The sequence below is a fragment of the Perca flavescens genome, chromosome 17 (genome assembly GCF_004354835.1).
Source record: "Perca flavescens isolate YP-PL-M2 chromosome 17, PFLA_1.0, whole genome shotgun sequence".
Classification (NCBI taxonomy): Eukaryota; Metazoa; Chordata; class Actinopteri; order Perciformes; family Percidae; genus Perca; species Perca flavescens.
Window position 1 is genome coordinate 8,543,935 of NC_041347.1, and position 21,450 is coordinate 8,565,384.

At 39.7% G+C, this 21,450-nt stretch overlaps 1 protein-coding gene across 1 annotated transcript in view; it reads left to right on the forward strand.

Moving 5' to 3' along the window:
- The first annotated feature begins 13,837 nt into the window (after positions 1-13,837).
- Positions 13,838-21,450, forward strand: part of LOC114572385 (synaptic vesicular amine transporter-like) — a 75,689-nt gene continuing 68,076 nt past the window's right edge. Inside the window, exons 1-3 of the mRNA XM_028603996.1 lie at positions 13,838-13,891; positions 14,015-14,196; positions 20,621-20,957. Of these exons, the coding sequence (XP_028459797.1) occupies positions 14,064-14,196; positions 20,621-20,957 (470 nt within the window). The 5' untranslated portion in view covers positions 13,838-13,891; positions 14,015-14,063. The remainder of the gene's footprint in view (positions 13,892-14,014; positions 14,197-20,620; positions 20,958-21,450) is intronic.

Consider the following 21,450-nt stretch of genomic DNA (forward strand, 5'->3'; position numbering starts at 1 on the left):
TGTCTGATGTCTGGTGTATGCTTTTAGCATTTGAGTTAAAGGAGTAATTTTAGTTGTTGCTCATTTCTGTGAAGGTGCCAGATCCAGGGGCCGACGGCAGAGCAGCGGATACGGCAGTATTGTTGATGAGCCCACATGAAGTACAGGAAAGGAAAGTCGTCACTCTAGTCACCCGAGACTGTTTTAAAGTTGCCGGGCTACGAGCAGGCTACCCATTGATTTTACATTTCTCCACTGACAGAAGCAGAACGGCACCACGGTATTCCTGGTCATGGATCTCTGGATTGGAATAGGCTATTCGAAGCACCGCTGAGGCAAGACATTCTGTGCCGGCGACAGGGGAAACACGGAGCTGACTCCAGGCTGGACTGGACTCGGGTATTGTTTCACCCTGGGACAGAACACTGGACAATCCATGGTTTTATTGTCTCCCCGGGTTTTTTGAGGAGATGTCATTTTAATATTGTCATTTTAAACTTTAACTTTTAAAATAATAAAAAACAATTTTTTTATACATTTCATGTGTCTTTCTTGCTGTGTTGGTGTGGCCGGAAATCTAGATTTGTTTAAAATTAACAGACAAACCAATCTGTTACACATACTGCTTGGCTTAATGGTGATTTTGTCTTTAATTTAGCTGCACATTCCGCTGCACTTTCAATTTGGAACGCAATGGCAACAGCCTTAGCTAGTGTCAAATCATCTGATTCGAGTAGCAACGTCTCCCTGATTTTAGACTGTGTAGTGTCAGTGTATCATCTCGTCGCCAAATTTACAATGGCTGGCTAAACCTTTCAGGTTGGAGACTTACTGATGGACGGACTCACCCGGGAGTTGATGCCGTTGCCTAAACATAAACCGTCTCAATAAAGCACTCTGTGGGGCAGCAAACTGGTCTTTCAAAAGTTTCACTGTTCCTGCATAGTCCGTATTTGTCGATTGCCAGTTAGCATCTCCAGTACACGTTGCCCCTCGACTCTCAAACAGTGCCTCAGCAATGTTTTCCGAGCTGCACTCACGTAGGCTAGTCCCGTAGCTTGAAGGTACGTTTCACAAGACTGATGCCAGCGATTCCAGGGTATTGTAGGCTCACCGGGAAGTGCGAGGAAAGGAGGTGGAGGAAAAATAATGAAAAATAATGTACATTTCAGTATTTTACAAAAAGGCCTTTTTCAGGGAACAAGAAATGGGTTAACAATGTAAAGCTGTTCTGCAGCAATGGAGGTTGATCAAACTTTGAAAGTTGGTGCTAACAATTCCCACAGGTGTTCCAACTTGTCTGGATTACTTCCAACCCCCTCTGTTTGTATAAAAGTATTGTTGGAACACACTGTGGTACCATACCCTCGTGAGCATTATTTGAACAGTATTGTACTGCAGAAAGTAGTGAGTTGCCATAAAAATGGCGGGAAAAAGGCAATTAACAATGGAAGAGAGACAGACCATCATAACGCTAAAGAACGTTGGTCTTTCCTACAGAGAAATTGCGAAGAAAGTCAAGGTGTCAGTGAGTACAGTATTCTTGACCATCAAAAGGCACTTAGAAACTGGAGGAAACTCTGACAGGAAGAGGTCTGGCAGACCCAAAGCCACAACACAATCAGAAGACAAGTTTCTGAGAGTCAACAGCTTGCGTGATAGGCGGCTCACAGGACAACAGCTTCAAGCACAGCTTAATAGTGGTTGTAATAAGCAAGTCTCAGTTTCAACTGGAAAGAGAAGACTTGGAGCTGCAGGTTTGATAGGTCCAGTTGCAGCAAGAAAGCCACTGCTAAGACGTCAGAATAAGAAAAAGAGGCTTGCCTGGGCCAAGAAACATCTTCAATGGACTACTGAAGACTGGAAGAAGGTGCTATGGACTATAATGATTTTAGAAATCTTCAGTTCATCACGCAAGATTTTTGTATGCCGTGGAGTAGGTGAAACCCTAACCCTAACCCTCATCCTACAGCAAGATAATGACCCAAAACATAAGTCCAAGCTATGCCAGAACTGCCTTAGCAAAAAAGAACAAGATGGTAAGCTTAAAAACATGGAGTGGCCAGCACAATCCCCAGACTTAAACCCAAATGAGCTGGTTTGGGATGAACTGGACAGAAAAGTGAAAGCAAAGCAACCTCCAAGTGCCACACATTTATGGGAACTTCTGCAACAGAGTTGGGAAGAACTTTCTGAAGAATATTTGATTTCCATTGTAGAAAGAATGCCACGAGTGTGTTCAGCTGTTATATCTACCAAAGGGGGCTACTTTGATGAGTCAAAAATGTCGAATACATTTTGGTTTATAAATTGATTCCATGATTTCTTTTTTAACTTAAATTGTTCATTTGTTCTATTCTTTCATTTCAGAGTACAATAAGACACTGATCTGCATGAATTTCTATAAAAACCTGAAAAAATTGGGGTGTTCTAAAACTTTTGACCAGTAGTGTAGCAGTTAGAGCATTTGTTCCATGTGCCAAGCTGAGCTGTCAATGTTTTTTTGGAGAACTCTATAATTTGATTGGTTCTGCACCTGTTCTGTTATCGTGTAGCATTGTAGTGAAATATTTCATCAGCGAAAAATCCCTCTCGATGCACTTATAATTAGAGAAACTGTTAATACAATTTGTTCTGGTAATCCTGTGCAAAGGTCCATACAAAAAGGTGGCCCTCTAAGTACTGCATATCAGCGTAAGCAGTATTACAATCCAATCCAATCCAATCCACTTTATTTCTATAGCACATTTTACAAACACAAAGTTTCCAAAGTGCTGCACAGAAGACTCAGAACATAAAAAATATATATATATATATAGAAAGAATAAAAGAAAGAATAAACACCACAGTGGACCACATAACTCACACAGAGTTAAAAGCCAAAGAACAAAAGTGTGTCTTTAGACGTGCCTTAAAACACTCTACTGTAGGGGCAGTTCGGACATGGAGGGGCAGGGCATTCCAGAGTTTAGGTCCAACCACAGAAAAGGACCTGTCCCCCCAAGTCTTAAGTCTTGATTTAGGGACCACAAGCTGGTGCTGGCCCTCTGATCTCAGTGTCCGTGCTGGCATATAAATTTGGATGAGGTCCGAAATATATGTTGGGGCCAGTCCATTCACAGCTTTAAAAACAAACAATAAAATCTTGAAATCAATCCTAAAACTAACAGGGAGCCAATGCAATGAGGCAAGAATTGGAGTTATATGCGCACGCTTTTTGGTTCCTGTTAAAAATCGGGCCGCAGAGTTTTGGACTAACTGTAAGCGTGAGAGTGCGTTTTGATTTATACCAATATAAAATGCATTACAATAGTCCAAACGAGAAGAAATAAAAGCATGTATAGCTTGTTCAAAACTGCTAAAAGACAAAAACGGTTTAACTTTGGCTAAAAGGCGAAGATGATCGAAACTAGATTTCACTATTGCATTTATTTGTTTATTAAATTTAAAATCACTGTCTATTTTTACCCCAAGGTTAGTTACCACAGGTTGCACAGAGACATTTAGGGGGCCCAAATCTATCATTGGATTAGTGGGGCCAAACTGCATAATCTCAGTTTTACTCTTATTTAGTTTAAAAAATTTTTGGGCCAACCACTCTTTGACGTCATTTAAACAGTCAAGTAGGGATGTCAGGGGGCTGCCCTCATGTTTTCCGATTGGCATATAAATTTGACAGTCATCAGCATAAAGATGATATGAGATGCCATGCTTTTTAAAGACTGTTCCTAGTGGGAGAAGGTACAATGCAAAAAGTATAGGACCAAGAATTGATCCCTGGGGGACCCCACAGTTCAAAGGCGCAGTTGATGAAGTGGAGTCCCCCATTTTAACAAAAAAGCATCTCCCTGAAAGATATGACTCAAACCACTTTAGGGCAGTCCCCCTGACTCCCACACAGTTTTCCAAACGGGATAAAAGAATTTTGTGGTCAACTGTGTCGAAAGTGAGATCTAAAAGCACTAAAATGGCTGAATCACCAGAATCTGTCATTAAAAATAGGTTATTAAAAACCTTTAAAAGTGCCGACTCAGTGCTATGAAATACTTTAAAACCTGACTGAAAAGTATCTAAGATGCCATGTGCCTCCAGAAAAGACTGCAGCTGCACAAAACCACATTTTTCCAAAATGTTTGATAAAAAAGGAAGCTTTGAAATAGGACGATAATTTGCAACATTTGCGGACTCAAGTCCTGCTTTCTTAATCAGTGGCTCAATTACTGTTTTTTTACAAAATGCAGGCACAACTCCAGAAGATAGGCTACTATTTGTAATTTCCTCAACATGAGAGCCAATCGTTTCCCATACATCCTTAAAAAAGTGTGTAGGGACGACAGGGTCCATATGGGATGTGGAGGATTTAATTTGATTGATAATCATTGTAAGAAATAGCATTGAAACTGGCTCAAACTGACAAAAAGTAGCTGAACAATGCATGTTTACAGAAAGGTTCAAAGATTGGGGCAATATATTGTAGTATCAGGTGAAGATTCAATAGAAGTGGATTGTGGAGGGTTCAACACAGACCCAATGATTTTAAAAAGAACACGTGGATTGTTGACATTTTGAGAAACTATTTCTGAAAAATATTGTATTTGTTTAATCTTGACAATTTTTTGATAGTTTCTCCAGCTGTCCTGTAAAATCTGATAAGAGACCTGCAGCCCATCCTTTTTCCACCGGCGCTCTGCCCTTCTACACTCTTGCCTGGCTGCGCGCGTGGCTTCACATTTCCATGGCTCAGGCTTTGATCTAGGGCGAAATGCTCTTATTGGAGCTACAGTGTCCAGAACCTCAGAACAGGTGGACAAAAAAACATTTGTTAATTGCTCTGTATCAGAGGCAGCGGAGCTACTGTTTGCTTGCACATGAGCAGCAAAAGAAGAAGAAAAACACGAGGAGGTGTCGGTTTTAAGAGTGCGACCATAATGCACGAGAGCGGGTGGTTTTACTAAATCGTTAAAAACGAAATCAAACATGACAGGACAATGATCCGAAAAAATAGCATCAGACACTAATACATTCTCAATAGGCATCCCATAAGACAATACAAGATCCAATAAATGCCCATGTATTTGTGTGGATCCTGTAACATGTTGAATTAAGTTAAAACCATCAATCAAATCTAAAAATTCTTTCGCCATAGCTTTTGAAGGGCAACAAACGTGTACATTAAAATCACCAACAATTAGAATCTTATCATAATTTGTCCTTATAGCAGCAATAAAATCAGAAAAATCCTTAATAAAGTCATCACTGATTTTCAGCTACATTCTGACAACATCTGGTGCATTCAGTCTGAGAACAAAGGAGCTTCATCAAGCCCATGTCAAACAAGCCCACACAGGTACACATTGTTGTGGGGTGAAAAAAGAATGCGTCTTCACAAAACACCTGTCTCATTTTCACATCATCTTTGGCTATCAACGTGATCTTGTTTTTGAGGGTATAATCCCAGTCGATCTAGCTCAATGCTTAACGGTGCTTATGTCCAGAAAGCTTTTCACGTTAGGTGACCTGAACAATGCCATTCTGAAGTTTCCCTACAAATGGGTTGACAAGACTAACAAACCTCATGTAGTGTCCCAAAGATTCTCTGTTGTTGCCCCTGTGCATAGTGTTGACTTGCTTGCATTTTTAGAAGGTAAAATCATAGGGCATCGGCAGAGATACAAAGAGTTATTCCCTGACACCAGGCTGCGACCAAAACACCATTATTTGGAATGCTACCATCAGATGCTTAGGCTGTTTGGTCCAGTTGTCAGCCAGTGGACAATGCGCGTTGAGGCTAAGCTGCTTCAAGAATGTGCCCCTCTCATTAGCCTCGAAGTATCAGATGATTGCTTACCGTCCGAGCTCTCCATGTCTTAGCAAGCCTGACCTAGAGGTCTCAGCTGTATCTACTACCAGTAGACTTTCTCAAAGAGATGATAGCACAAGCCATCAGGCAAAAGTTCCCAGACACACCTGGGGTTCACCTTGCACAGTGTGTGACAGCTAAGGTAGGGCCCTATGAAATCCGTTTTATTTTTTTTTTCAAATTCCGTTTTATTTTTTTTCAAATTCCGTGTTTTCTGATTTATTTCTAGCCCTTTTGGGCGGCTGTGGCTCAGTGGTAGAGCGGTTGCCTGCCAATCGGAAGGTTGGTGGTTCGATCCTTGGCCCTGCAGTCCCATGTCAAAGTGTCCCTGGGCAAAACACTGAACCCCAAGTTGTTGTGTAAATGTGTGTGAATGATGATGAGCAGGTGGCACCTTGTACAGCAGCCTCGGCCACAGTGTATGAATGTGTGTGAATGGTGAGTGGTTCCTGTACCATGTAAAAGCGCTTTGAGTAGTCCTTCAGACTAGAAAAGCGCTATATAAGAAAAGTACATTTACTTTTGGATTTTTTGGATTTGCTTGTTTTCTTTTCTCCTCTAAGCAGTATTGACCTTTAAAAACTCAATGACACATTCAGCAAAGCACATTCAAAATTACCTAAATAAAAGCTAATTGGATGCTCACCTGTAACAATGTTGAGGACACTGCGATCTCGGTTGTCAGAGGTTTCGTCGACAACAACCAAGATTTTCTTTTAACGGATCTCTTGCAGCACTTTTTGCACGTGCTGGTCAAAGACTCACGGCAGGTGGCTCTGCCTGAGGCTGCTGGCGTTTTCTGGGAGCGCGCCTCCCTGCTTGCAATGTTTAACAAGAAACAGACATATTCTCTTCATTTTCTCTAACGGTATGTCAGCTTCAGCACACATTTCAACAAAATCTTCCACAAACTCACGCCTTGCATTTTTTGATTTAGTCAATGGTAACCTGGAGGGATTTGCCCGCTGTAGATTTAGCTTTGTTCTTGAGATGAACTTTTGATTTCAAATGGTCGTTACATGTGTCTTTGCGGGTCCAGTCAACAGTATGTTGACAAAACTTACAAAGCAGTCATTGTCCAGACTCATAGTAGTCGTTGGGGTATTGTTCAGCCCAGTCTTTAGCAGTTAATTCAGAGTTTCTAAAATTTTTTGCCACCGTTGTCTTATTGGGAGGCGCCACTCGCTTCAACATTTTTTCCCTCGCAACAAACTCAACATGAACATGATGACGTATGGTTACTAGGCAACAGGCTGTGCCATTTGGCCACGGTTTAGGTAGAGACCTGTCTGCCTGTTGTTGAGACCTTTCTCCGCTTGTTTTAAAATGAAAAATTCCGTCTGTGTTTTCCGCATTGCGGAAATCATAGGGCCCTACTAAGGGCATAACCTATAAGAAGGGAATGATACTCGCCCACAGAGCAGCAGGCGGATTGCCTGAATTTAGTAAAATTAACCAAATCTGTATTTTACATGAGAGTGTATTTAACATTGTGAAAGAGCCAACAGCCATCCACACATCTGTACATACGCTTTTGTAGCACCTAGTGAACTCAGTGATACTTATCCACTTGTTGACTACAATATTGGATCAGCCTGCATGGTGACTTTACGAAGGCATATTGAAATACAAGGTGAGCTAGCAACGGAGTTAGAGGGGTATGATGATTTGCTTTTGTCTCCGTTAATTATGGTTATGAGATTGTGCAGCTTCTTAAATTCTTCCTGCATATAATGCAATACTTGTTCTAACCTACTATATTTCTTAATTATATCACAGGGTTTCCGCAGATCCTAAACATGTCTGAAATTAAATTTTTTAAATAATAAGCAGTAAAAGGAAAGTTCACATTTTAATTCATAAGGTACATTTTAGCCAAACTTTTAATTTATTCAATAGAATCACCACTGTCCCACTTCAATCCAAGTTTCTGTCTCAGCTTGACCTCCACTCGGACGACCTGATGAAGCTGTTCGAAAAGAGAGGACAGCTAGGGGAAAGGCTCAAAACAATCATTGCACAAATGCCTGATGTAGATCCTAGGGGCCCCCGGACCAGAAAACCTAGATACCTTAAGAATTGTGACCGTGCTATTGAAATACATTAAGATTTTTGAATTGTGGAAAGGTTATGTAAAAATGGTTAAAATATTTTACTTACCACAATTTATTGGCATAAATATTCTACAGAAAGCAAGGAAGGTCCTACATCTATTTATTTTTCATCTTTCTCCCACTACAGTATATTCATATTTTTGTCTCAGTTTTAACCTTTCCACTATTTATTTATTTTCTTACTTATCTTTATATTTGTGTCTTTCTTTGTCTTTACTGTCAATCTCTTTCCTAAGTGACTTGGAGCTGACAGCAAGGCTACCATTGTAGGAACCATGTTGTAATATTCTTAGAGCAATATACGACAGTGTACACCAGTAGTTGACTTCAAAATGAAGCAAAAGTGCTAAACTAAGACGCTAATAAAAACAATTCTGTCAGTGTGATGATATAGATGCTGGATGAGAGTCTGTATTTATGGGTGAATATAGATAGAAGATATGTGGTATGTGTTGTGTGCTTACTACTCCCTTTTTGTTCTCATGATTGATCACTTTGGCTGAAATGTTTCATTGATTTATAGAAAATGTATTGATTTATAATTTTGATAATCTATTAAAATGTTCAAACAGAACATAGCATTATACAATCAATACTTAACAAATCTGAGACGTAACTTTAGACCAAGGTTATTATAGTTTTGCATTTTTCATTAGTTTTTATTTTTATTTAGTTTTTACTTTTTGTTTTCAAATTCAGTTTAGTGTTAATTAGTTTTTAAAGCGGGTTTGCTAGTTTAGTCTAGTTTTTATTTTTTGAAAATGCTTAGTTTTAGTTTAGTTTTTATTAGTTTTAGTCTCAGTTTTAGTCTTTTTTTGTAATATGGGTTATTTGTCGGGGGATTCAAAAAGGTCAGAGAAAGTATTGTGTAATAATAACTCAACAAAAACATCATACAATTTTAGAAATATGTTTTCACAATGTATTCAACAATAACACCAGTACAAACAATGTACATATGATGAGCACCTGTAGCTAAACAGTCTACACAAGACGCAGCAGTAAGTGCAAAATGTGTAAGTGACATCTTCCAGGAAAAAAAACCTAAATAGCCAACAGACTAAAAAAGACAGACATCAACAGGTGTTTTGAACTTTGGTTCGAGTAAAGTGGCAAACTTTTTGAAGTCATTCGACTTACGCAGTTGTGTAGACATCCCAGTATCAATACACATATTAACCCACGCTTCCTCCTGCTTGTGGTGTTCCTGTGTATTTACTAACCAGCAACTATCGGGTCGCCGGTGAAAGCCCTCCTGTAGTGTTCTCTGTCCTGCTGTTGTCTCCATCATGCTGCCTGGCCCTGGCCCCATACATCCATGCCTGTAACGTTACCGGGGTTAGCTTCTGTTTCGGGGAAAGGGACCTTTGCGTTCTCCTTTACCTTGTTAAGGTAAGCTAGGTTAGCCTCCTTGTGCACGCTTCTCAAATGTAGGCTATTTTCAAATTTGTGGAATTTTTCCCTTTAATAAATTGTCCACATATTTTACCACCTTCCACTGCGAGGCACTTGCTTTTGTCTGAAACAGTCATAATCAAATAGGACGGCCGCTTTCTTCCGACTTTCGGTACCGCCATGATGCCAGGCGAGGTGCACATGTTGTGTTCAATTTGATGTGGAATGTCGGAATTTCTGGTTTCCCAGTCGGAAGTTATACATGTCTACGGGAAATGTCATGGTCGGAAAGATAAGATTAAGGACATTTACTCGATCATTTTATTTTGTTTTAGTTAGTTTTGCAAACAGACATTACAGTTTTAGTTTAGTTATGGTTTTTTTGTAATGCCTCATTTTTATTTTTATGTCAGTTAACGATAATGTTTTCTCCCACCTAGTTTTCGTTATTTCATTCATTTTCGTTAGCGACTATAAACTTGCTTTAGACTGGCTAGTTGTGGTGGGTATGTGATTATTTTCAATGTATTTTCTTTATTTATATTTTTTTCTCGATTGGTCTTATTTACTGGCTTTTTGTGTTTTTAACAGGGAAGATGCCATCAATGAGGCCATTGAAGACACCACTGTTGGGATTTATGTTCTTAAAGAACATGCTTCAAGTGATGAACCAGAGGACATCAGAATTGTCCTTGAAGGCAGAAATCTTCAACAGGGGGTCCGGGACCCCTAAGTGGTCCTCAGAGTCACTGCAGGGGGCCCTCCAAATTATTGTTAATTCCCTGAACTTCAGCTACCCTGCTGACCGTTGTTATACCTTTTAAGGTAATCCAAAAGATTTTCATGGACCTTGAAGGAGGGAAACTTTCCAACACAGCACTCGCTCTAAAAAACAGACTCTTCCAGTGAAAGTGACAGTTGTCCCTAAAGGCATCGTTGGTATGGATATACCGTTTTGTTTGTTTGAATTAACTGGACAGAATTTGCATGGAACTGCATGGAAATAACCTTTTGCAAACAAAGCAAACAAATTAGCTCACTGAAAACAGGCTCTTTTATTAAAGCCTGAGCTGTCAGCGATAAACCAACAGACCTCTTTGGTTCTGCTATACCAGATGGACCGCTCTTTCCCTTGTGAAGCCATTATGAAAACAATTTTAAGAGTTTTCGAGGAAAAAAATTCTCTTATTCTCTCTCATTCCTCAGGAAAAAATGTACACAGGGTTGATATTTTTTTTTGTCATTTGTAAAACTACTTTGAAAACAGAGTGCAGAATTTAAAGGGTAACTTCAAGTTTTTCAACCTGGACCCTATTTTCCTATGTTCTTTTTACTGATGGGAACACCAATCTTCGACATTGATCCAGTATAAAGCGAGATGGCTGCAGTGGGCAGCTGCCAAACAAGCTTCAATGTAAAATATAGGAGAATTGCACACCTTCAATCCACAAAGTGCTGTTTTTGCCACTGCTAGTCTCAGATTAATATTCTAATTGTCGTACAACATTACAGAGATAGAACTTTTAGTTAAAGAGTAAGATCCTTTTTGTTTAACATGAATCAGCCCCAAAATCACCATCACCAAACTCTACCAGACTAAAAGTACTGTTTAGGATCTTACTCTTTAACAAAAAGCTCTATCTCTGTAGGGATCCTTTCCATAATGTTGTCAGACACTTAGAATAATAATCTGAGTCTGTCAGCGGCAAAAACAGTACTTTTGGTAGACGCTAACTGACCATGCACAGTTGCCCTAAATAACATTGCAGCCCTCAAAACAATTTACAGATAGAGTAGGTCTAGATCACATTCTATAATTTATAAAGACCCAGCAATTCTAGTAATTGCCCCAACAGCAAGCATTTTACTGCAACAGTGGTGAGGAAAAACTTCCTTTTAGGGAGAAACCTCGGACAGATCCAGGCTCTTGGTAGGCAGTGTCTGAAGGTGCCGGTAGGGGGTGTGATGACCAGTGGCAATAATAGTCACAATAGTAGTTGTAGTAGTTCATGGTGTAGCAGGGCACTGCAGGGCATTTCAGGGTGTAGCAGGACATAGCAGCGTGTAGCAGGGCATAGCAGGGTGCGGAGCAGAACCACGTTCACAGGGATCTTGCTCAATGCTGGACCAATTTTCAAAGATTGTTCACATCAGTCACTTACACACAAACTAGGGTCCAGGTTGAAAAAAAACTGAAGTTACCCTTTAAGCTTAGGAGTAAACTTAATTACAACCTATCAATCAACCCTAACTATTTTAACCAAAACCTAACCGCCTTCCGGGCAGCACTGCCTGGAAGGAGACGTTGGGGACTTAAAACACTGATAAATACTTTGGGCCATGTTTGATTTAGACTTTTTCAGGGAAATGGTGTTATTTTTTTTTATTTGCTCTCAGGAGAGCTCTGTTTTGCACAGTATTTTGTATTTGCACTTTTAAATCTAATGTGAAAAGAGTACTATAATTGTCTTTGCTGTGTCCACTGAAGATATGTTTGAAGTATTATAAATGTCTTTGCTGTTCGAAGTCCACTATGAAGATATGTTTTGAAGTATATATATGCTCCAATTGTTACACTGTGAAAATGGTTAGTGCAAGGTTACTTTATATGTAAAACCATTGCACTGTATGCAGAATTTACAACAATTTGAAAACATTGTGTTTTGCATAGTTGTGTGGTTGAATCCACTGCTGTTGATGTAGAGGTTAAGATTTTTGATCCCTCTGTCAAATCTGTTTATAGCAAATGCACAGAGTCATTCATTTTGGGTAAAATTGGTACGTTCTAAGTTTTTATACTCAATATAGACAATTTTGAGTACAGAAATCTGACTCTGCCTTTTTCGTCAATGCAAATTATTTCAACATACAACTGTATTTACACACACACACACACACACACACACACACACACACACACAACAAGGAACTGATGGCTACAATACATTTGGATAGAGTTAACTTTAACAAATCATGTTCGATTTAGAAACTTTTTTTCCAGTGCATGAGAGGGGTTAGCCAGAGGCGATGATGATGATGATGATGATGATGATGATGATGATGATGATGATGATGATGACGTGTACCTGTGCTGTGCTTTGCCTCTGCCTTCAATTTAAATTTGACAAACAGATTAGTTCTGTTGTTAAAACCAGTTTCTTCCAGCTGAGACTTTTGGCTAAGATCAAGCCCTACCTGCTACGCAAAGACTTTGAAAGAGTCATACATGCATTTATTATATGCACTAGACTACTGTAACTCTTTATGTTGGACTGGATCAGTCATCCCTTCGTCGGTTACAGTTAGTCCAGAACGCAGCAGCTCGACTTTTAACAGGGACCAAAAAGCGCGACCACATTACACCGGTTTTGGCCATGCTTCACTGGCTTCCTGTTTGTTTCAGGATTTAATTTAAATTTGTATTAATTGTTTTCAAAATCTTAAATGGGTTGTCTCCTTCTTATTTGTTGGAGTTTTTACATGTCCACACACCTGTCAAAGCACTGAGGTCTTCCAATCAGATGCTCCTCGTTCCTCCACAGCGCTGTGGTGGAAGGTCTGGCTAGTCCACACAGCATTCTGGGATGGGAGAAAAACGTGCTCTGGTTTATTGGCATTTTTTTAAACCAATCACAATCGTCTTGGGTGGTGCTAAGCACCACACGGAGCATCGGTACCTCTGCTAAATAGTCTCAGGAAGGAACTTGTTTTGGTGGAACATGTGTACGTTCAAAAGTTGTTTTAGTTGTGCAACAGAAAACTCAGATTGGACAGATAGTCTAGCTAGCTGTCTGGATTTACCCTGCAGAGATCTGAGGAGCAGTTAACCATAGTCCTCACAAATCCACCAGAGGTTAGAACACCAACACAAAGGAAGAAGAAGGGGACGCACATCCAGCTGAAAACATTCTATCCATTTGTTGGCCTAATGTTCTTATGAAATGTTTGTCCATCCAAAAACAGTTTAATGTATGTATGTGTAAACTATACATTTGTATCAAAATGTATAGCTTGTCATATTTTAGACAAATTGCTTATATTACTGTTTTCATTGTTTTGTAAGATGTCATTGGGTGTCTTAAAGGGTGCCAACAAATAAAATGTATTATTATTATTATTATTATTATTATTATTATTATTATTATTATTATTATTACTACATTCCCTAGTGTCCCACTTTAGGAAATGTGGTTTGGAAAAGGGGGGACGTATGATAATGTGGGATAGTGATGTTTTAAATTATGATGTTAATAAGACGATTTGCGTTGAGCCCTGTTTCTGATCACCAAGCAGTGTCACACGGTGGCATCAGCTCAGTATTGATCCATCATCATTACAGCCGAGCGTTAGGCTTTGTGTGTGTTGTCCATTGTTTGAGCTGATCTAATCTAGTTGCGGCTTGAATGTGTGAAGGTAGGTCTGACGGGGACCCACACACATACAGGGTGAGTGACGTCAGCGGTGGCTCCAGTCAGTAGAAAGACAGCATCCCGTCCTCCCAGCCGCGCTGCTGCCGCTGCTGTTGGCCCCCTGCGCATCCCAGGTAAGATGCATGCTGTGCAGCGCTCCGCCTCACATTCTCAGCAGTTTATCCACCACTTCACATAGATTGGGAGGGTTATTTGTTAAAGTTACTGACCAATCGTTGGCACTTGTGTCTCTCCAGGAGCTTCTGTCGTCCGTTCTGTTACCCTGCTCTTTTCGGGACTATCACCATGGGGAGACTGGATGCGCTTCGGCAGTTTAGTTTGATCAAATGGCTCCGAGAGGAGAGACAATCGAGGAAACTGAGTCTCTTCATTGTTTTCGTCGCTCTGCTCTTGGATAACATGCTGCTGACTGTAGTCGGTAGGTACACTCTACTTTTCTCATCTCTTACATCTCTGCAAAGAGTTTCTTTTCTTCTTTGCGCAACAGGTAGTCCAGTTCCCCAGGTCTGTCCAGAGATCAGCGCTGTGTGCGGACCAACCCTCCATCAAACCCCTCATAACCATGTGTCCATATGTCTGGAATATAGTGCAAGTGGCAGGTTACCAAAGTGAACATTATTATTATTTTTACATTTAACTTTCAAATTGAATATCGAATGACTGAAAAACTACAAAATCAGATGTGAGCTCAGGTCATACATATATCGCTAACCCTGCACCTGACGCTGGCCGAGAGATAACATCCCATAATAGGCCTAGTGATATACTCTCTTAAGTAAAGTGTGTATTTCAACTTGAGTAGAGTCCAGGTGATAAAGTAACAACAGACAGTAGGTAGGCTATTCAAATACACTGTAGCCTATTGATGGTAATTCTGTCATTTTCCAAAACTCATTCTCGTAGCCTATAGGCTGCAAGCGCGTAATCGCCGCCGGGGACGGGCTCACGTCATCCCCAATATGAGAAAGGAAAAGTGTCCCCTCCAATATTTGTTATTACGATATCAAATTCCTCCAAGAGCCAAAAGAAACATCATTATTACTACATTCCCTAGTGTCCCACCTTAGGAAATGTGGTTTGGAAAAGGGGGACGTATGATAATGTGGGATAGTGATGTTTTAAATGATGTTGTTAATAAGACGATTTGCGTTGAGCCCTGTTTCTGATCACCAAGCAGTGTCATCACAGCTCAAACACTCTGTCTAATGTTCAATATAACCCAGTGTGTTACTGCTGCTGATGCTCTGAAAACTGTCTGTGTGTGTGTGTGTGTGTCATTATCATCCCAATCATTTCCAGAGCACCCTTTGAAATACCTTTCATTCTTTTCTAAAACACACCATATCATATATTAAGTATTTTAATGACATAAAATGCATCTAATATATAATACACGTTTCTATTGATTTTTCCTTTAAAACATAATGGATATAAAATAATAGTTTAAAGGTAAAAAAAAACGAAGCGTGTGTAGGAAGAGTTAATGACTGAGAGCAGCATCAATAGTTTACATTTTTGACAAGTTGTGTTACGTCTGTAGGCAATCAGATACGTCTTTGTTGGATCACTGAGTCAGACCTGCAGCTTCCACACACTCTGCATCTGTTTCTGACAGCTGGAACCATTCTCATCTATTCATAGAATGTTATAATTTCATAGAGACAAGATCTTGAATTAAGGCTGTTAAAGCAGATCGCTCCACTAGTTTGAAACAGACCTTGGCACGTGATGCACAATTATTGAAAATGGTTGAATTGAATCATTGAAAATACCCTAAAAACAGAAAATGACATCTGTTGGTTACATACAGCCTTTAAAGTCCAACCCACATTAATATTCAATCACTGCAGTATTCAAAATCGTAGATCATATTTCATGTCCACTATCACAATAATTTATACTATTTGTGCCATCCATGCAAATTCAATATATGAATATATTATTCATAAATTTTATAATTCTTTTCTTTCTGTTACAAAATGTAAAATGTAAAAATTATGTAAAGTTATATATCATTTTATTTTTGTAGCATTTGTTCTACACTGCCAATGCCAACAGTTTCTGTCAGGCTAGTACTTTATAATCTCAAGGCTTAACTCTATTAGTAACCAATCACACAAACTCATATTTTAAAGAGGGATTTCCAACAGACCTTGTTAACTATGTCTTGATTGGCCTTTGTTTAAGAGTGCTACATCATGAAGAGATCAAATAGCCAAACTGACCAAGCGTGTCCAGGAGCAGCAGGAGAACACAATGGACCAATGATTTTGTTGATACGTTTGTTATTCACTGTCTGTCATGTGAGAAAATAGAACATGTTTCTGTGAAGAATCAAAAAAGGTAGATAGTTTTTTGAAGAGTCTTGCTGTACAAATGTCTTTATTTTCTGTTACCAGCAGCAACATTTGCCCATGAGCGTGTTTCTGCCTGCCTGCATCATGTCATGAGCAGTGCTATATTACTCCCTCCTACATAAAGTTCCACTCAGCAATATAATAGAATGTCAGGGTGTGGGGTCGCCCCGTGGCCTTGAGGTTTTGGGTGCTGACCATGAAAAGCAAACCGGGAACCTTTGTTGCATGTTGCTCTGAGCTTCTTCCTACTCTCATTTCCTGTCACCTCTCTGCTTAAAACTCTGTTTAAATAATAATTTCACAAAAATGCCATAAAAACAGAGCACCATTCCATCAAAAGGAAATTAATTTTTTTTTTTCTTTATTTATTTCATTAATTTAAAACAAATGCAACGACAGCATTTAACATGAATGAAAAGGAGGAGAAAGAAGTAAAACTTGTAATGTCTGCCCCTTATCAACACAAAATCATTTACAGTTCCAGGTCATTTGAGCTGTCTCATGCAGCAGTCTCTTTTTCTAAGACATCAAAACACAAAATACATCAATAAAGTTCATCTGCTATGTCGACCGGTGTGGCAGTTCGCTGAGGCGTCGCGTCGCTCGCTGTGGCCAAGCCAACCCCTTTTTATTGCCTTCCCCTCAGCAAACCCCCGGCCCTACTAGTGCCCTCTTCTGCCGCACGGACGAACGCCAGTTGCCCGTCAGCGGGGCGGATGTTTTGACCTATAATAAAAAGGAGTTGCTTTTGACGCTTCTCTGATTAATTTAGTTTATAGAGACACACACGCTCTCTGTCTAAGGAGAAGCCCTCGCCCGGATCAGGGAACCCAAAGGCGAGACAAGAGGTTAGATACATACTACACCAGACGTCCCCAGAAACACGGGCTCTTATCCCCCTGTTTATGACAAGCACTGCCCGAGGGGATCTTTAAAACCAATTATTTTTCTTTAGTACTCACGGTCTCAGCCGTCCTCCCAGGGTCATCGGAGGTCCCTTCCTTCTCAAGGACGCCCGCCTTGCCCTCCTTGGTCGGCGGACTGAGAGAAGGGGATGCTCAGAGGCTCTGACCAGGCCGCGCGGATAGGGAAATGCACTCCCACTTGGAGACAACAGGAGGTCTGCATGTCCAAGTCGATCCCCGCCGGGCCGCAACTGGCCACGGGCGGTTAAAGAGGAGTGAGAAACCCTCCCCGCTTGACAGCGGGCAAGATGATCCCAGAGAAAAATAAGGAACTGGCAAGAGTTGGCTCTCCTAGTCCAAAGTCGGACTCAGGTGATTTTTATTATTTTGTGACAAAAGCAGAAATTAAAAGCAAGTGGTCCTCTACAAAATAAAAATAAAAATAAAGCCTCCGCTCTAACAGAGGTATTTAAAGCTGCTTCTCTTTTCCTCCTATCTCTCCCACACTCATATGAGTGCAGGTAATCTCCTCTCCGGTGTCAAAGAGGGAAAATAAATCTTCCCCAAAATGCAGCGAAAAGAGCGTCTGGGCAAACTAAGAGAGAAGAGGCACTTTTTGGCCTCTGTTTAACAGAGGTATTCAAAGCTGCTTCTCAGAGATAGTCTTTTTTTCTTTTTCTTTTCCTCCCTTACACTCAGCGAGCGCAAGGGAACCCCTCTCCTGCTGGGAGAGGCATAATGAATCTTCCCCAATGCAACAGAAAGTGCAAGGGTAGATAGAGAAGGCTTCATGGCATCCCGATGCCACGTAAAGAGTTCGGGTAAAAGAGCCCAAAGGGAACCCAAAAGGGACCCAAAAGAAGGGCTGCTACTCGCCAAAAACACTCATATTTATACATGAAAAACATTTTACTCCTCCCAAAATTATCAAAAGGGACGTACTATATGTACTTCCCTATCCTTGTAAAGGTAATGTAGGAAACACTTCACAAATAACGTTACAGTAATGAACTTCATGAACTCTACAGCTCGTGTGCTGTGTATGGCCACACATGTGCCTTCAAGACGCACACACACACACAGCTGCATGCACCCGTCAAGGCTGCAGCTCCTGCCTGTGCTCTTCTTATCTGTCTAGGTGCTTTCCTACACTCTTTACATCAGTGATCAGTATGTAAGCAAAAGACAGATTAATATATGAGCAAAAACAGATTAATATATAAGCAAGATATATGTTATTTTTTTTGGGTTTCAACACACACACTCTAAGCAATGATATAGTTTGCTTTTCAAAACACATCTATCTAAGTGATTATATAGTTATCCTGGTAATACGGATAACGTTATATATGTTGTAAAGCAAGGAATGACATAGATTCTGCTATTTCTTTGTTTTGGGGTTTTCATCTGGCCTCGCGGACAACAGCTACTCCGCAGTATTATATTTCTGCAACATTGATAATTTAACACACTTCTTAAACACATAAATGAATTTTGAAGATTTAATTCTACAATCAAGACTGTTCCACAAACTCACTCCTTTGATTGTGACACATTTTTCCTTTACAGCCGATTGGAACCTGGGTTTTGTAAAAACCTCAGTACCTTTTAATTCATATCTACTTTTCCTCTTACAGAATCTATTTTGCAAATTATTTGGTAAACTTTCCAGATGGGCTTTATACATGGTTTTTAGAAGGTTATACTCTACTAATTCATTAAATTTCAGTGTTTTTAGTTGTATGAATAAAGGATTAGTTGGATCTCTGTATCCACTTCCACTGGTAACTCTAATTGCTCTTTTCTGTAAAAGTAAAATTGGATTAATGTATGTTTTGCAGGCACTTCCCCACACTTCAATACAATAGGTCAGATATGGAACAATCAATGAATTGTACAACAAAAACAATGCATTCTTATTTAGAGAATCTTTAACTTTATGCAGCACAGCTATTATTTGGGATACCTTTACTTTGATATTATCAATATGTGACTTCCATGTCAAATGTTCGTACCTAGAAACTTAATCTCATGTGCCCTTTCAATTTCTAATCCATTAATAAACAATGACATTTCAACATGTTTCCTTTTACTACAAGATATCATAAATGTAGTTTTGTTGATATTTAGGGACAATCTATTAGCATTGAAGCACTTCATAATTTTCTGAAACTCATTCTCTACAATTTGTAGGACATCTTTTATATTTTTTCCTGATTAAAATAAAGTGGTGTCATCCGCAAACAGAATGCATCTTAGTAACTGTGACAGACACAATGTCATTTACATACAGTAGAAAAAGTATAGTCCTAAGACCGATCCTTGTGGTACCCCACAAGGTATGTTACAATTTTTAGATTTTATGTTGTCAATTTCAACAAACTGACTTCTGTTTTTTAAATAACTGGTAACCCATTGGTGTGCCACACCTCTGATACCATATTTATATAATTTATGGAACAATATCTTGTGGTCTAGCGTATCAAACGCTTTTTGAAGATCCACAAAGATGCTTACTAAATGTTTTTTGTCTATAGCATTAGTGATTTCTTCAGTTAGTTCCATAATTGCTGTAGCAGTTGAGTGATTAGGACGAAACCCATTTTGGCTATTACTTAAAATCTTAAATTCATTTAGAAATTTATTCAGTCTAATCGCAGATAACTTCTCCAGAATTTTAGAGAACTGTGGAAGTAATGATATAGGTCTATAATTAGAAAATTCAGATTTATTTCCTTTTTTAAACAGTGGAATTACTTTAGCTATTGTCATACAATCTGGAAATACCCATGTAGTAAATGACAAATTACAGATATAGGTAAAAGGCTCAATAATTACATCTATAATTTGCTTTATCAATGCCATGTTCATATCATCTCATATATCATATCATATTTAGATGTAATCTGTCTAGTTTCCCCCAAATTCAGCCTGAACTTCTGAAACTTCTCCCACCACCCAATACAGTGGAGATGAATATAATCCTTCGTGGTGGTCAAAGCTGTGAAATGTCACGTACCGTTTTTTTACCAGCAACATAATCCACAGGGCTCACTGTCTACAGTTCCTATTATTATTGTGAATACCAAGGATGATTGTCTAGAGGAGGCGGGACATTGTTTCTGGAAAGGCATGATGTTTTTCTGCATTCATTCAAATGTTAAAGAGCAATTATTATACAACTTTTCTGGTCTTAGTTTTTGGTTCAGGACTCCTATAGAGCAGCCTGTCATGATTCACCGCACAACAAACTTTTTAGATTGTCGGGAAACTCATACAGTCATCTGCAGCTCCTCTGAAAGCTTGGTTTAGGTTCCTCCTCCCTACTCTACCTATTATTATTTTACACAATAAATAAAGTTGAATTTAATTTATTTTTTCTTTTCTTTAATGTAATTTTTGGTGATGTGGTCATGGTGGTCTCTTTCTTTCTTTAGATTAGTGCTTGTGATTAGCCCTGTTGTTCTCTGCTGACATAATTGCCGTAACATCTGGAATAGAATCATGCTAGTGAACATCAGTCAGTGGTCGGGTCATATTTCATTGCATCAATCTCCTCTCACCTCTTTATGCCCTCTAGTTCCCATCATCCCCAGCTACCTGTACACTCTGGATGAGTCAACAGACGTGGTGTTGAAGAACAGCACAGCATCACAGCCGGCAGCTCCAGGAACCTTTCACAGCATTGTGTCCTTATATGATAACACCGTGAGGTCTTCAGGTTCCAACACCACAGCCAGGTCTCCGGACCTGGTCCCTACGGCCCCCGCTGCCACACAGCTGCCACACAACTCCTCTGAATGCCCCCAGTCTGCCAGCACGCTGCTCAATGAGAATGTCAAAGTGGGATTGCTGTTCGCCTCCAAGGCCACCGTACAGCTGATTATCAACCCCTTCATAGGCTCACTCACAAACAGGTAGGTTTTTCTCTCTGTGTTTCTGTGTGGATACATTTATTACGTAGCATTTACAGCTGGGGAATTAGCTGGTTAAGGGTTTTCATGAGGCAACCTGGAACTTATGTAATAGCAGCCTGGAAATTACTGTCACAAATTCAGTAGAAGCAATCGAAATTCATGTAGTTGTCACATAATGAAGAGAAAGCCACAAGTTGCCATTCATCCTAGCATATAATTCCCTTTACTTTCTCAATCATTCAGTCACAATCAACATGAGGATAGATCTAGCTTTGAGGATAGATCTAGCTTTCTGGTCCGTACTAGACTTGGTTTGTTGCTGTCACTGTACTATGTGTTAAATACAGACTTTTCAGTGACCACCATCACATCTCTTTCCTACTGGTTACTTTAGAAATTGCCAATTGTAACAAATGCAATGTGTCTACAACTTCAATGTTTAGCTCATTTAAATACATGTGAAGAACATATTTGCAATAACTACAATGATGCT